A 16,852-nucleotide genomic window follows, 5' to 3' on the forward strand; every position below is an offset into this window, starting at 1 on the left:
CTGCTGCTCCAGAATCGTATCCGTAGTCGTATGCATCGCCTGCACCACCTGCGCCTGCTGCGGCGGAAGCAGCTGCGGCTGCTGAAGCTCCTGATCCGGCACCAGATCCGTGTCCGTATCTTGATCCGTAAGCACCTCCGACACTACTAGCGCCTGTTGCAGATGTGGCTGCAGCTGCTGCTGCTCCTGCTGCTCCAGAATCGAATCCGTAGTCGTATGCATCGCCTACACCACCTGCGCCTGCTGCGGCGGAAGATGCTGCGGCTGCTGAAGCTCCTGAACCGGCACCAGATCTGTGTCCGTATCTTGATCCGCGGGCACCTCCGGCACTACCAGCGCCTGCGGCAGATGCGGCTGCAGCTGCTGCTGCTCCTGCTGCTCCAGAATCGAATCCGTAGTCGTATGCATCGCCTACACCACCTGCGCCTGCTGCGGCGGAAGATGCTGCGGCTGCTGAAGCTCCTGAACCGGCACCAGATCTGTGTCCGTATCTTGATCCGCGGGCACCTCCTGCACTACCAGCACCTGCGGCTGATGCGGCTGCAGCTGCTGCTGCTCCTGCTGCTCTAGAATCGTATCCGTAGTCGTATGCATTGCCCGCACCACCAGCGCTTGCTGCGGCGGAAGCAGCTGCGGCTGCTGAAGCTCCTGATCCGGCACCAGATCCGTGTCCGTATCTTAATCCGCCGGCACCTCCGGCACTACCAGCGCCTGCGGCAGATGCGGCTGCAGCTGCTGCTGCTCCTGCTGCTCCAGAATCTAATCCGTAGTCGTATGCATCGCCGACACCACCTGCGCCTGCTGCGGCGGAAGATGCTGCGGCTGCTGATGCTCCTGAACCAGATCCAGATCCAAGTCCATAACCAGGTCCATAATAGTTTCCTGTTCCGCTTGCTGCAGCTGAGCCTGCGGCTGCTGCTGCAGATCCTGCTCCTGCTGAGTCAGAGTCGTATCCTGACACATATTGCTGATAGCTTGCGCCTCTTCCAGATGAACCTCCTACACCACTTGCACCTGCTGCAGCTGCTGCTGCTCCTGCAGCTGAAGCACCTGAACCGGCACCGGCTCTACGTCTGTCTCCTGAACTGAAGGTTCTTCCTGCACCCGAAGTGGCTTCCGCGGCAGCGGCAGCAGCGGCTGCAGCAGCTGCTGCTGCACCCGAGTCGTAAGATTCTTCTTCTTCACTTGATGCGGAAGTATTAACCGTCGTAGATACTTCAAGTGAACTTTCTTCTATCAATATTTTTTTACCTGGTGTCCTATGAGTTGATGTCACAACAGATTTTTTGTGGGCATGACGTGAACGACCAGGTCTGCTAGATCTTTGGATCCCAAGCGCAGTACCGTCACCTGCAGCTGCTGCTGCTCCTGCTGCTCCAGAATCGTATCCGTAGTCGTCTGCATCGCCTGCACCGCCTGCGCCTCCTGCGGCGGAAGCAGCTGTGGCTGCTGAAGCTCCTGATCCGGCACCAGATCCGTGTCCGTATCTTGATCCGTAAGCACCTCCGGCGCTACCAGCGCCTGTGGCAGATGCGGCTGCAGCTGCTGCTGCTCCTGCTGCTTCAGAATCGAATCCGTAGTCGTATGCATTGCCCGCACCACCAGCGCTTGCTGCGGCGGAAGCAGCTGCGGCTGCTGAAGCTCCTGATCCGGCACCAGATCCGTGTCCGTATCTTGATCCGTAGGCACCTCCGGCACTACCAGCGCCTGCGGCAGATGCGGCTGCAGCTGCAGCTGCTCCTGCTGCTCCAGAATTGTATCCATAGTCGTATGCATCGCCTACACCACCTGCGCCTGCTGCGGCGGAAGATGCTGCGGCTGCTGATGCTCCTGAACTAGATCCAGATCCAAGTCCATAACCAGGTCCATAATAGTTTCCTGTTCCGCTTGCTGCAGCTGAGGCTGCGGCTGCTGCTGCAGATCCTGCTCCTGCTGAGTCAGAGTCGTATCCTGACACATATTGCTGATAGCTTGCGCCTCTTCCAGGTGAACCTCCTACACCACTTGCACCTGCTGCAGCTGCTGCTGCTCCTGCAGCTGAAGCACCTGAACCGGCACCGGCTCTACGTCTGTCTCCTGAACTGAAGGTTCTTCCTGCACCTGAAGTGGCTTCCGCGGCAGCGGCAGCAGCGGCTGCGGCAGCTGCTGCTGCACCCGAGTCGTAAGATTCTTCTTCTTCACTTGATGCGGAAGTATTAACCGTCGTAGATACTTCAAGTGAACTTTCTTCTATCAATATTTTTTTACCTGGTGTCCTATGAGTTGATGTCACAACAGATTTTTTGTGGGCATGACGTGAACGACCAGGTCTGCTAGATCTTTGGATCCCAAGCGCAGTACCGTCACCTGCAGCTGCTGCTGCTCCTGCTGCTCCAGAATCGTATCCGTAGTCGTCTGCATCGCCTGCACCGCCTGCGCCTGCTACGGCGGAAGCAGCTGTGGCTGCTGAAGCTCCTGATCCGGCACCAGATCCGTGTCCGTATCTTGATCCGTAAGCACCTCCAGCACTACCAGCGCCTGTGGCAGATGCAGCTGCAGCTGCTGCTGCTCCTGCTGCTCCAGAATCGTATCCGTATTCGTATGCATTGCCTGCACCACCAGCGCCTGCTGCGGCGGAAGATGCTGCGGCTGTTGAAGCTCCTGAACCGGCACCAGATCTGTGTCCGTATCTTGATCCGCGGGCTCCTCCTGCACTACCAGCGCCTGCGGCAGATGCGGCTGCAGCTGCTGCTGCTCCGGCTGCTCCAGAATCGTATCCGTAGTCGTATGCATTGCCCGCACCACCAGCGCTTGCTGCGGCGGAAGATGCTGCGGCTGCTGCTGCAGATCCTGCTCCTACTGAGTCAGAGTCGTATCCTGACACATATTGCTGATAGCTTGCGCCTCTTCTAGATGAACTTCCTACACCACTTGCACCTGCTGCAGCAGCGGCTGCTCCTGCTCCAGAATCGTATCCGTAGTCGTATGCATCGCCTGCACCGCCTGCGCCTGCTGCGGCAGAAGCAGCTGTGGCCGCTGAAGCTCCCGATCCGGCACCAGATCTGTGTCCGTATCTTGATCCGTAGGCAACTCCGGCACTACCAGCGCCTGTGGCAGATGTGGCAGATGCGGCTGCAGCTGCTGCTGCTCCTGCTCCTGAATCGAATCCGAAGTCGTATGCATCGCCTGCACCGCCTGCGCCTGCTGCGGCGGCAGCAGCTGCGGCTGCTGAAGCTCCTGAACCGTCACCAGATCTGTGTCCGTATCTTGATCCATAGGCACCCCCTGCGCTACCAGCGCCTGCGGCAGACGCGGCTGCAGCTGTTGCTGCTCCTGCTGCTCCAGAATCGAATCCGTAGTCGTATGCATCGCCTACACCACCTGCGCCTGCTGCGGCGGAAGCAGCTGTGGCTGCTGAAGCTCCTGTACCGGCACCAGATCTGTATCCGTATCTTGATCCGTAGGCACCTCCTGCACTACCAGCGCCTGCGGCAGATGCGGCAGATGAGGCTGCAGCTGCTCCTGCTGCTCCAGAGTCGTATCCGTAGTCGTATGCATCGCCTGCACCACCTGCGCCTGCTGCGGCGGAAGCAGCCGCGGCTGCTGAAGCTCCTGCACCGGCACCAGATCTGTGTCCGTATTTTGATCCGTAGGCACCTCCTGCACTACCAGCGCCTGCGGCAGATGCGGCTGCGGCTGCAGCTGCTGCTGCTCCTGCTGCTCCAGAAGCGTATCCGTTATCATAAGCGTTGTTTGCACCACCTGCTCCAGCTGATGCTGCAACAGCAGCTGCTGCTGACGCACCGGCACCAGCGTCAGATCCACGACCATACCCAGATCCGTAGTAGTTTCTTGCACTACTTGCTCCTGCTGAGCCTGCGGCTGCGGCTGCAGCTGCTGCTGCACCAGATATTGTTTCATCACCAGAAGGCGTATTTATCCTTTCAGGATAGTTTGAAATATCTTCACTGGATGAAGAAGTAGAAACTGAAGTAGACACTTCAGTGGCGTCTTCTTGAATCAAAATTTTCTTTCCAGGTGTTTTTCTGGTTGATTGAACGAAAGAGCTTTTGTGAGCATGACGTGAACGGCCAGATCTGACAGGCGTTTCGAATCCACCAGCAGGTTCAGCTGCTGCTGATGATGCTGCTGCACTGGAACCAGCCAACGGTCCACGATTATATTGGCGTTGCGCATTATTCTGAGCTGCCGATGTCGCTGCCGACGCTGCAGCTGCTGCATTGGCACCTGCTGCTACAGGTCTTGGTCTGCTTGCAACAGATATACCTGTGCTGGTGGCCGCTGCCGCTGATGATGACGCTTGTGATGGAGAATTTGGTAGTTTGGTTACTATGGTATCCTCTCTTATAATTTGTTCCCTTCCAAATTCATCCACATAAATTTTTAGTGTCATTACATGATCTTCACCAGCGTTTCCTTGTCCTTTTAAGAGTCCAAGTAGATCGCTATCTAATTCGATGTGCTTAACAATTTTTTGTGTTTCGATCTTATTACCATCTGCATCGTAAGAAATTTGATCGGTAGAATTAAGAATTTCCGTCCGACCTTGCTTTTCAATGTCTCCCAGATCAAACGATGCCTCCACGACGTACTAAACAAAAAAACATATTTTAATTAGAAGTAATATTCGAATGTAAATTTGACATTAAAATAACGTTTGTAACATCAAAATAAATTTGAAAGATTTGTTGTAAAATAACTCATTTACACATAGTTGTTGTTTCCACACAATGAGAACTTACCTGCAAAGCGCAGCACAAGATCACGAAGGTTGCTACCCTCATTGTTACTGAGAGTTGGAGCCGAACTGATGCCGATACAAAATTTTAAGCCTCTTTTATACCAAACGTGGTACTGCAGATTGACGTATAAAATCTATAAAACAAAAGATTGATAATATGATCAATATTGACAAAGCCAAGAAAACTAAACGAACGCCTTTTAGCAAATGAAACAATGTCATAGTTAAATTACGATTCCATACAATATGTAGTAATTAAAGTTTAATTTTTATTGTACTTGTGGTTATTATTGTTCCAACAACTGTTTTCATACCAATTGATTTCTATTTTCAATTTTTCTTATACAACGAACACTTAGTCGACATAAACCAATAAGGAACACTTCATAAATTTGGAATAAAATATCAAAATCTCGCGACAAACAAGTTTGAGCCAAACTTCTTAAAACAACTTGGCCTCCAGTATATGTATATCATAGCAAGTATTATAAAAGATCAGCTCCAAAATACGTTTATGGAAAGTTCAGATGGCCTGTTTATGTCCGATAGGTGATCAGCAAGAGCAGGGGAAATAACATGCGTAAAAAACTCTAGCCTGACAAAAGAATAGATTATATATTAAATTATCCAATAGAAATTTGGGGAAGGTAACTAGTAGCGATACCATTCGAGTTACTTGAAAACAAACTCAAAATAAACTTGAATATTAACATCGTGCATTTTATTACGAGTATTATTATTTTGGAATGGTTGGGGAATAACTTTGCACAAATTGCTTTAATTATCAGTATTGAAGTACTATCATATACTTATGTGGTAAAATACAATAGGTATTTGTTTATTGGGCTATCGATGCAGTATTACGCTGTAGAAGTTTCTTTCTCACGAATTTTCGGTCGGGTCACGTATCCTCACTAGAGCTTAACATTTTTTACCCATTACAAATAAGTGTACAAAGCCGCTTAAGATCTCAATTAAAAAAAAAAAGGGCACTTTTTTTGGTTAAGTAAAAAGTCCAAGTAAGTTAAGAAAAAAGGTCTTATAAGTCTTGTATTTGCTATCAGTTTTAGTGTGCCCTTAACAGCAAAGTCGGCCAGGACAACAAAACCTCGATCCCAGTATAAATTGGGATAAAACACGAAAACTGTTCCTTAAGCTGTCACTTTTTAATTATAAGTTTCGCTGTAGATGCCAACCTAATAAATACGTAATATTTTTTTTTATAAATATGAAAGACTTTCTCCTCACTTGCTTTAATCAATTCGGAAATCAAAATTTAGATTGATTTTTATGGCTTAAATTAACTTTGCAAGTTGTACTCGCGACACTAAGAAATCATCAATTTATTGACAATAATTGCTTAACTCTCAATTTTGATATTATGTGTTGTAATAGTGGCACTAAAAATACGTCAACTGTGAAAATTTGCGAAGGCCAGGCAGCGGTTACTTAAATTAGTACCTAGGGTCCCTTTTTACCGTTTGAATAAGGGACCCTAAAAACGTGAAAAACAAGCATTCACATTTATTCCATGCGGGATCGAACCCGTAGAAGACAGGATGTCTGAGCGAGGAATTCAGTTAGTGATAATGACCAATAAGACGTTCTAAAAAGATTCATGCAAGTAGTATAGTATGAAGTATATCATGATCGCTGGATACAACTTCACTGGAATGTTTGCGTCCAGCCAGAGCAAAGTTAAAAACCAACTCCGTCAACAATCATTACTGTGGTCTCGTGGGGTGTAGTTATGCACTCTATTCCCGTGGAAACACTATGGATCGGTGAAGAACTCGGGGATTTTGGCCTATAAGAATCCCTGAAAAAAAAAAAAATCTCATTCAAACATCGTAATTGTTACCTAAAACCAGAGCCATCATTAAGTCATCAAATCAAAAGACAATCGGGTCTAAAGAATCGCGACTTAATGAACAATCAAATCAAAAACATTTGCGCAAACTTTATTATTGCTGTATTGATGTTTCTAAAGATTTGAATAACATCGTTACAAGCTATTATTTTGTATTCTCATTTGTTTTTCAGCTTGATTTAACAATACTTACATTGATTATATTGTGTTATTTGATGAAAATAAAACAATATGTCAGATTAAAAATTTATTTGTTTTTGAACACCATAACCTTTTCGTTTATCTGCTTTTTTAATGTTTAAATTTTAAATGTGCTGCGGAAAGGCGGTATCTTGCATGAAAGAAGTAATTTTAAGCGGACTAGGCAAGATAAAGATTGAAACTGTCATCTCTCAATAAATAGATGCATTATGATTTATACATGAACGAAACGCCCTTGAAAACAGTACCTCGCTATATATATTTCCATACAAAAATAATAAAGAAAAATAAATCGGTTGAGTGACTGATAAAGAGGCTCATAATTAATTACTCAACCTCAATCTATATTTGTTGATATTATAGCGGCAACATTAATACTTCATCTGTGATACCAACAGTCAACGTAGCACAGTTCATGAGATATATCCAGATATCTATTGGGCAGACTAGGAAATTGTTACAATAAAGAGTGCGACTGTATTATTAGTGCCTACTTATTCGTATTCGATTTTAGAGGTCTTTTAGTTTTCATAATCCAAGCCTTCTTATCTTTAAGCTTCCTTTTGAGTACTATTTTATCAATTTCTCAGTCATTTGTTTTTTTAACTGTCTTACCAACTGTTGCCTGATCACTCAATAATTTATCAGAATCATTCCCTCGCAGTGGGACACATCATTAGACGGTTGCTTTTTTATAAAAAATACAAAGAAGTTCTGGGTGAGAGTTTTTTGTCAGTTTTATGACTTGGTACAAGAATAGTAGAATCTTAGATATCGTTCAAATGATGCCTATCTATGTTTTAATCTGAAATATTAAGAACAGGTACTTAAGGTTAGTTTTTATTTCTTTGTTATGGATCAGTCATGTATGAGTTAACTAAATGATGAAGTAAGTCGATGGTTTTATAATCAGTGCTGTTATTTAAAATATATTTTGGACTACCTATATGAATTATGTTTTCCGTAAAAGGGGTTCTTCTTGTTAAAAAAGACGAACCCCGCTCTTAGTATTTTTTAACCTCTTATTACGGGGTGTATTTATAAACATTCAATTCACATACACAAACGAATCCAAACTGGGAATCGAACCCGAGACACGTCGCAAACACACCGTGCAGTGACTATACTCTATTCAGTAGTATTTTTCTTATAACAAAAAAGTTTCATCTATTTTTGTAGCGTGTTATTCACTACTGGTGGATCTTAACAATAGGCTTCATAACCTGTTAGTTTGCTCGTTATTTCGCTAAATGCAATTTGTCTATCATTGTTATAATAAATTGCAATGAAAAGTCGATAATGTAACGATTTTTCAATATGGTATAAAATTTTTTGACATTTATTTATCATTCTTCTGGTTTTGAAATAAATTCTATGCTACAAAATATAAATTTGTAACGTACAACCGACTTTATGACTGATCAAAAATTACTGAGCCATAATAGATGAAATTTTTATGAGTATAGATGACAGGCATACGCTTGTTTTCTTGCTGGTGACCTTCCGATCTATTTGGAATGATATAGTTTTTAACCCCGGACGTAAAAAGACGGGTGGACAGGATTGCGCGATTGCTAATTAGTTTGTGTTGTATAAAAGATGAAGTATTTGTTTCTTAGACAAGACGGTTTCATAAAAATCGAATGAGCCTTTTAAAAGTTGTGACAACTGAAAGTGGGGAAGAATAACCGAATGTTTGCAAATATACTGGAGCGGCGACTTTAACCCATTAAAGGTAGAATATTGATGGCTCAATCAAAATAATCCTTAGCTTCGTCTGATAAGGACATTGATAATGGGAAAAAAGAAAATTACGCTTGTCAAGTATGAGTATAAATTACTACACATCAGTATTTAAAATTCTACTAAAGATGACTTGTTATGTTTTTAATTTTGATATCTTTTGGTGGTTTGGTTTTCCAATCCTACAACGAATTGCCTCGGAATGGGAAATCGCTAGCATGATAACGGGATAACACGAAGTCCGGTGTTCACAGCACATAAACCATTTACGAGTATTACTTGAAACATTGAAAGGACCCCGATCACTAACCAAGCTGACCATAACTGGTCATGAATCCGAGGGCTCGTAGAATTGAATCGATCAACCTGAAATGTGACCTAGTGGTTAGTGACCCTGACTGCCATACGGAGGTCGTGCGTTCGAATCCCACCCAGGGCAAATGTTTGTGTGATGGGCACGATCATTTTTTCTGTGTCTGGGTGTAATTTATGTATGTGCTTAGAAATATGTTAGTATGTTTATCAGATTTTTTACTCTTAATTCAAGCAATGCTTAATTTGAGACTAGATGGCGTTGTGTCAAAGTTATTATTAAAAAACATATTACATAGCACTTATAGGAAAAAAGCTACAACTGCTTGAACTAAATTAACTTCTCGACCTCAGTCTCCAAATAGTTCTAACACCAAAATGTTTGGGAATAAACATTGTCTGATGCATACAGTCAAGCCCCCACAACCGTCAACAAATTGAGCGTCAGAAGGTCTGTATCACAATGGGATAAGGTCGGTTTTCATTATTCTTTATGATAACTACACTGAGGAGGACTGTACACTTGGCGTATTGTTTGAAGAGGTTCGCAAACATCGTAACGAGGTTCTTCAGTCGTAAAACAACCCTCTGTTGGTCTGTTTGTCTCCTCGGCAGAGCTTTAATTAAGGGTCTGTGAGATTTATAACCAATTTAAGTAAGGGTGACACCACGTGTTTGTACTAGTCTATCGTTTACCTAGTTCTGTACTCACCTATATTTTGTAGAAGGGTATTTTTGTATTGAGTATAGATTTTATACATTAGAGGTAATTCTTGAAGGAATAGTTTCTGGTTTAAGCGAGAGGGCAAAGTTTCGTAGAGACTCATGTGACTGCATGGATAGCCGAGTTCAGTTCATCACGCCAAATCCATCATGGACGACGTGTCGCGGCTTCGATCCCCGCATATGACAAGCATTCGTGTGATCCACGAACGCCTATTATGAGTCTAAGTAATAAGTATCTTTATGCACGTAACTTAAACGTTGAATTCGTTAACGATGAAGTTGTCTATAAATGAAAAAAACCTCATCTATTAAAATACAGAACAGACTGCCATGCTATCGTTAATGACGTCACTCTTTACCTTTCGGACCGCTTAATGAAGACGGCTCAATCCAACACATGTCACCCACTCACCCAGCCTGTTACGTTATTCTATAGCTCAATAAAGAACATAATTGGGGAAACTAATGGTTAAAAGAGTGTTCTTAGGAAAGGTCTTCTTGAAGCAATTGTGGGAGCAAGAGGACAGACTAGTGACAGTGTAAAGCACCATCATGCTTTCTCTGAATATCGTTTCATTTTAATTTTATTATTATTATTTTTTAAATGACTCCCGCACTAAGGAACTTAATCCTTGTATCTCGGGGAATTTCACAAACATTCAAGTCACATGCACAAATACACCCAGACTCAGGACAAGCATTCCTGGTATACAAACGCTTGTCCTACTCGGGGATCGAACCTGCGACACGTCGCTCTCAGAGGGTTTTGCTTGGCGACCTCAACCACTCGGCTATCCGTGCATAATTAAGTCCGTTCTTCTCCATTTGGTATGAGGATTTAGGTAAATACAGCTGCTTGGTGCAGCTATATCTGGCATATGCAATCCACGTTGTATGACTGGAGTGATGTTTTTTTACAGGAAGACAACTCTTTCGTTGTCTCCAGCACGATTTACTATAACTAACGAATACCAGCGAACTCTGTATCCCAATGAAGCGATTATCTTAAAACTCACTAAAATGTAGTTTCGAAAAGTATTACTTTAAAGTATAATATTATATCCTTGACTGGGATAGAGTTGTGTAAAGTTACTGGACATTCTTTCTCTACAATAGGGATGATGACTGGGTATAAAAAGAATAAATCTAATTAGTCCGTCAGTTAGATAATTGAAAAGTATGAAACACGTATTTTTTCCTTTTTCTAAAAACTAGAATTGACAAAGATTAACTGCTTTAAAGTTTAGGAGAGGGGGCTTGTGACGTAACGATATGGTAAAATTTATACTCAATCGTGACGACACGCGTAAGTTTCAATCACTGTAGTGTGGTCAATTTATGTTTGCGGGACAAATTAAGAAATACGTATCCATTATTTTACAAAAAACTACAAGACGGACACTGCAAAAAAAAATTGTCATCATCCCTATTTTACTGGTTCAAAAAATATTTGCCTAACCTCAAAATGATTTACTGCACCGGCTGGTTCCATGAGGCCCAGGACAGAGAATCGAGGAAAGATTTGGGGGAGGCCTTTGCCCAGCTGTGGGACACAGTGGGCTAGACAAAAAAAACCTCAAAATAACACTAATTCCAGACCATAAACATACCACTCTTCCCACATTCAGAAAAAGCCTTTCTTTTCTCAAACAGCTGTTTTTTTATTACGTCAATTGTTTTTTCTACTGGATCACACATCTATATAACTACTAATTGATTTGTCTGTTCTTATGACTTTATTGTCAAATCACACCTGTTAGTGTTAACAGCTGTCGTAATCAAGTTTCTTTTGTTTAATTATTAACAATACACACATATAATGTTTATTGTACATTGCGTCTGTTTACACAATTGTTGTCAATACACTTACATTATAACATATTATTTAACGAAATCAATTCTTTATTATAAGCATTATCTTTTATTTTAACGAGATAAAAAGTTACTTTTTAATTATTTTCAAGCGTATGTAATTTATGAAAGGATTTTCTTCGATATAAAGTACACTTTGAGATGCGTGTTGTAGTCAAATAATTTGAACATAGACTAACCATAGTAAACAGCCTAAATAGTTAGTCTATAGTTAACAGCTGGGAAACTTCTTGTGCTAGAACAGTTCCTATTGGTCACTTTCACTTTATTTCCCTTGCAAATCATGGTATAACTTCTAGGTAAAAATCCCGGTCAATTTTAAAAGGCTAACGTGACATAAACCCGACCTACAGGGACCTGTTGAGAAACTCTTATTTCTTTCAATTCATAGTCTCGGGAATAACGTCTTGAGAAGAGATCCAGTCCTTTCTTAAAGGTATAAGAAGACGCAGGTCTAACATGCAGAGGCCCTGTTGAGAACTTCAATCTAGGACGTGCTGGGCTATCTACCAGGGACAACAAACTTGGAGGTCCCATTATAGACTTGTATATATTTACTAGCTGACCCAGCAAACGTTGTTTTGCCTAATAAATTATTAGTAGTTGTATGTATTTTTTAATACTACATTATAAAAAAATAAAAACAAAAAATTTCGTTCAAAAGTAAAATATTTTTTTTTAGTATGAGCAACCCTTAACTTTTAGGGGTATGAAAAATAGATGTTGTTCTATTCTCAGACCTACCCAATATACCCAATAACCGTTTCGGAGGAGTACGGTAACTAACATCGTGACACAGGAATTTTATATATTAGAAGATTGACCCAATGGTGTACTTCAATACAACTCTATTCTCCATTGCGTCGATTCTATGTAATGTATGTACGTTTTCTGGAAGAATCGTTTTTAGTAAAATTGGTCTTTTTTAAGCTACCTCATAATAAAGGGTTGCCGACAGCTAAATTGCTACCAATCGATTAACCGTCACTGTCATAAACTGATCATCAACCTGCTCCCGAACATAAACTTTGTACAAACTTACTTACAAACTCTCACCTACATTTTAGACCTTATTCTAATAGGAATAAAGAACATACAACTCCCTGAATAACATGGTCATAACAGCAACTGTTACAAACAAAAAAAGATTCCTTTTTTAATTTTCAATTATACGGCCAGAGACAAATATATATGTTTTTTTTTGCTGGCTGAAATGAGGCACACGTCAACAGGTTGATGAGTCTATTAGAACGAAAGTGAGGTTGGGAACAAAAAACAAGAATGGTTATTAAGTAATTGGTTACGATTGTTTTTTGTTTCGAATTAAGGTTTGATAGACTTAGTAGTAGGTATTTATACCTCTTCTTTGCTACCTATGGCAGAGACAAAAAATATATTGAAAACGTTTTTCGCCCATAGCTGTTATTATCAATATTTGGTCTATGAAAGTTTATTAAAAGATAACCAAATAAGAGAAAATAGTACCGCTTTCTATAGTAGAACATTTTTTTTTCAATTATTACAGCTAAATAAAACTAGGATAATTTATAATCAATAGAAAGCCAATAACAAGTCTTTACTTATAGATATGGACATAAGTGAAATCATTATTTTTGGTATGGTCATTGAAAATTAATACAACCTTTTGCTTTTCTACTACTTACTAGAGGATTTGAATGAAAGAACTTATAAACAATATCAATTTATTAATAAATTGTCAGTGTCGCGAATTTAAGTTGCAGCACACATAATATAACCAAGTGAACGCCTTTTGTCGTTTTTGAACTCGCCACCTAAAACATTAATGATAAATAAGGTTACTTAAAACAATAACATTAAAGCCCCATTAAAAGAATTTCCTCTAAAAATTGTCTAAGAATGTGATGCTCTTTGACCAGACTATCCGGTTAGTTTTAGTTGGTATCTTGATGCCATCTTAAGCCTATGACTTGAATATTTACATAAACCCCGCGACTAAGAATACAATTTGTGAAGACGTTAAAGAAATAGGAAGGTAAAAGTAGTCACCTCAAAATAAATGTGTCCCAGTCACCAACTGCTCTGTGGATAAATCTTCTTTTCTATAAGCACCAACTCTTAACTTCACTATGCCTCGTTCTAGACAATGGAGGATCTGCAAATATTAAAAATTATATTATAACAAAACTACCATCACAATATCCTCCATTTTTGTATTGCACTCTATCAGCATAATTACTTAAAAACCGTTATTTTTCATTTATTATACAAGTGGTTCTATTCAGTTGCAAATAAATTTACATTAAATCAAAAGAAAAACACAATCTATTCCTAAACCCAGCCCCTCTAACCAAGTTCTTTCTACAATCGTTAACGTCAATAGAAAGCTCTCGAAAGATGATCAGATCAAAGTGACATGACTTACATACATACATTTACCTATATTTTCAACCTTATTCCAATATGCATAAAGAACATACAACCCCGCAAATAACATGGTTATAAAAGCAACTGTCACCACTGAAACGTAATGGCATTTTCATACATTTGAGCGTTCAATAAAGACGTAAACGAAGGTAGCAATATTACTTGGTTAAAGGGGCAACTCTCACCATCACATCAATTGAACACGAAGACATGCTTGCCAAAACTAAGCATCAATTAAACTTAATATTTAACTTTGCTTTAAGAAGCATCCACAAAACCACACGTTTAACAAACCCGGGCTTTAAAGTTTTCTGCTGTCTAGACGACAATATGAAGCATCCTGAGTCTGACTGGTTCATCAGCTGTTGGCTGTAGTTCCACCTTCATGCTTGTTCAAACTGGTTTCTGAAAACATAGTTATTCTAGGGACCTACTAATTGGCATTACTTGAAAAGAGATTGTTTAAGAATTGAGTTGCTTAATAATATCAATGATGATGATGATAATGTTGTTATAACATCAAAGACGTAGGTACATGCTACAACCGATTTCTAATAACTAAACTACTGAGCCGTAATTAATGGATTTTTTTACAAGATCAAATGACAGCTATATCACAACAAATAATCAACAAAATACGAGGTTCTGAGGTTAGGAACATAAAAAAATGTTAAATCGACAATTTTCCCCTTCTTGAAAAGTAAAGCGTAAAAGACAAACAAAAAGAAAATTAAAGGAGTATTTCGACAGTACTTCTACCTAAAGTTTTTAACTCACAATAATTCCGTTAGAAAACTGACAAGTGGCAGCTAATTTCACATTTCTTAAAATCATATACATACGTTGTGAATGGTGCACTTCTATTTCTAAAATTACAAAGGACTATTAGTTTCTCATAAAGTCACTTAAACCAGATTTCCTTATTAAGTTACTTGCCACAGACAGTTCCACCTTAAACCGAACAACGACAGCAAGTCTTAGAGACAAATTAATCGATTTTACAACTTAGACATCTGGACAGATCACTTAAGTGGCAGTACTTGCGTTGGCCGAGTTCAAACTCCCCCTTAACTAACTTAGGCTGTTCGCTACAAGATAGTGTTTGACAAATTGTTGGATAGTTACTGCTTAAGCAGTTGAGAGGAATAGAGCTGAGAATCTTTGTCGTTTGAAAACTTACGTTAAGTTGAAAGGATAGAGTATAAAATTGTAAAGTAACTTTAAAACTATTCTCATGATTTGTGAACCCGAATCAAGAGTTTGAGTATTTAGTAAAATAATTCCATTAAGGTAATGTTTCTTATTATTCAAATGTTAACTACGATTTATTCTTATTGACACTATATCCTATTATAGAGCAGTAAATAATTCATTAGTTTACTATTTTGCGATTCCTCAAACAAAACGCAGTGATCTTAGGAAATAAATCGACTCGCCTTCTTATCGTCTTCATCTTACTGAGTAGGTGAAAACATCTCCAGACATTGAAAACTATTTTTACGGATTTTATATCCCAACGTTTCGACGCCTTTACAGGTATCATGGTCATGGGCACACGGGTTACGGAGCGCAAAAATTACAATCTAGCACCAAGTTAGCTTAAAATCGACTAAATCAATAGCCCTAACGACCTTTTTGCCAAAGGCCCTAATTTCTCAGTAGACCGTAGAACTACCATCTGTCGTTAACGCTTGCTTACTTGTGTGATTACAATAACGTCTTAGCCCCATCACCCTTCTTTCTTAACATCCTGTATATTTCTTGACGCGTGCCCTAACAATAAACCTCAAAAACGAACCCTAACACAAGGGTATAATATCGAAATTCCTTTAAACAATTGAAAGACTTCGCCTATGTATTGCCAATAAAAAATGAAGCTTATTTGTTTCGGGTTATGGTTTAAATTTTAATGTTTAATTTTTGTGAATATTTATGGAAATGATAGACATCCGTTCGTGTGTCGCGCACGCGTCTTGTGTTTTATGAACGATATGGTTCAGTACAGCCAGGTGGTCAGCGGGACTCGTTTCGCTTGAATTTACTGGTTTTAACGTATATTTCAAAGAAAAAATGTTATTTTAATAACTAGTGTCGGTTAAGTTGTTCGCTGTCATCTATGAACTCTTAGAATCAGGCTTAAAACCATTAGAATTAAGAAAATGCTGACCTAAAACCGCAACTGAGGAAAAAACCGATTTTTTTTCTATGGGTCTAGTGATCCCTATCTATCTGTAATAAACTTTGTCTTGGTCTCATCTCACCCTAAATTTAGTAAAATTACGTCAACTATTTATACCAAAACCGCCTATAACAGGCATACAGGAACCAAAATTCAATCTTGACACTGATACTTGAACGATGAAATAGTGTACAGTAAGTTGTTAGAATTATTCTTAATGAAACTAAAGTGGATCTCAAATATAAATATTCAAACATTGGAGCTCTCATTTGAGAATACAATAAATTCCGAATCTAGTAGTCGCTCCTTGTAAAACACTGGTACTTAGCTGAAACCGGTTGGACTGATAGCCGACCCCAACATAGTTGGGAAAAGGCTAGGCCAATGATGACTTCTCAGTAACTAAATCCAATAACCCAATTATCTAATCACTATATATCATACGTTCAGCCAATTTAATAAAAAAAAAAAATACGTTACCCCGTCTCAGATGGGCGCGCGTTTTTGAATTTCGAAGTCGCATAACGTTCGACCATAACGTACGAAGCGAGCAGGGGTGTCAAACTGCGGCTCGCTTAAACCAATAATTATTTTGATTTAATTACATTTAAGAGCTGTTAAAAATAAATTGAAAGTCTTTGTGGACTAAAGTCATATGTATCTAACCTATTTTTGTGGAAGTATTTAAATTGAAGAGTTTATTGCAACTACTCAGAAGCTAAATTTACAAATACTCTATGAACAAAATATTGCAATTAAACGACTGACTAAAACATACAAATACCGTTAAAATATGAGATCT

The 16,852-nt window shown here is 40.4% G+C and overlaps 1 protein-coding gene and 1 long non-coding RNA gene across 2 annotated transcripts; both read right to left on the minus strand.

Annotated features, from left to right (window-relative positions):
• Positions 1–3: 3 nt before the first annotated feature.
• On the minus strand, positions 4–4,831 carry LOC113507928 (fibroin heavy chain-like; the record flags this gene model as incomplete). The annotated part of the gene is made up of 3 exons (XM_026890880.1): positions 4,743–4,831; positions 3,502–4,591; positions 4–2,937 (listed from the first exon to the last, which is right to left on the minus strand). Coding segments are annotated over exons 1-3 (4,066 nt in total), but the record flags the coding sequence as incomplete, so codon positions are not given.
• An 8,323-nt stretch (positions 4,832–13,154) lies between these two features.
• LOC113507929 lies at positions 13,155–15,178 on the minus strand. The gene is made up of 3 exons (XR_003401937.1): positions 14,166–15,178; positions 13,494–13,599; positions 13,155–13,258 (listed from the first exon to the last, which is right to left on the minus strand). It is a non-coding gene; the product is annotated as an uncharacterized LOC113507929 (long non-coding RNA).
• Positions 15,179–16,852: the final 1,674 nt, after the last annotated feature.

Source organism: Trichoplusia ni, unplaced genomic scaffold (genome assembly GCF_003590095.1).
Source record: "Trichoplusia ni isolate ovarian cell line Hi5 unplaced genomic scaffold, tn1 tig00003484, whole genome shotgun sequence".
NCBI lineage: Eukaryota > Metazoa > Arthropoda > Insecta > Lepidoptera > Noctuidae > Trichoplusia > Trichoplusia ni.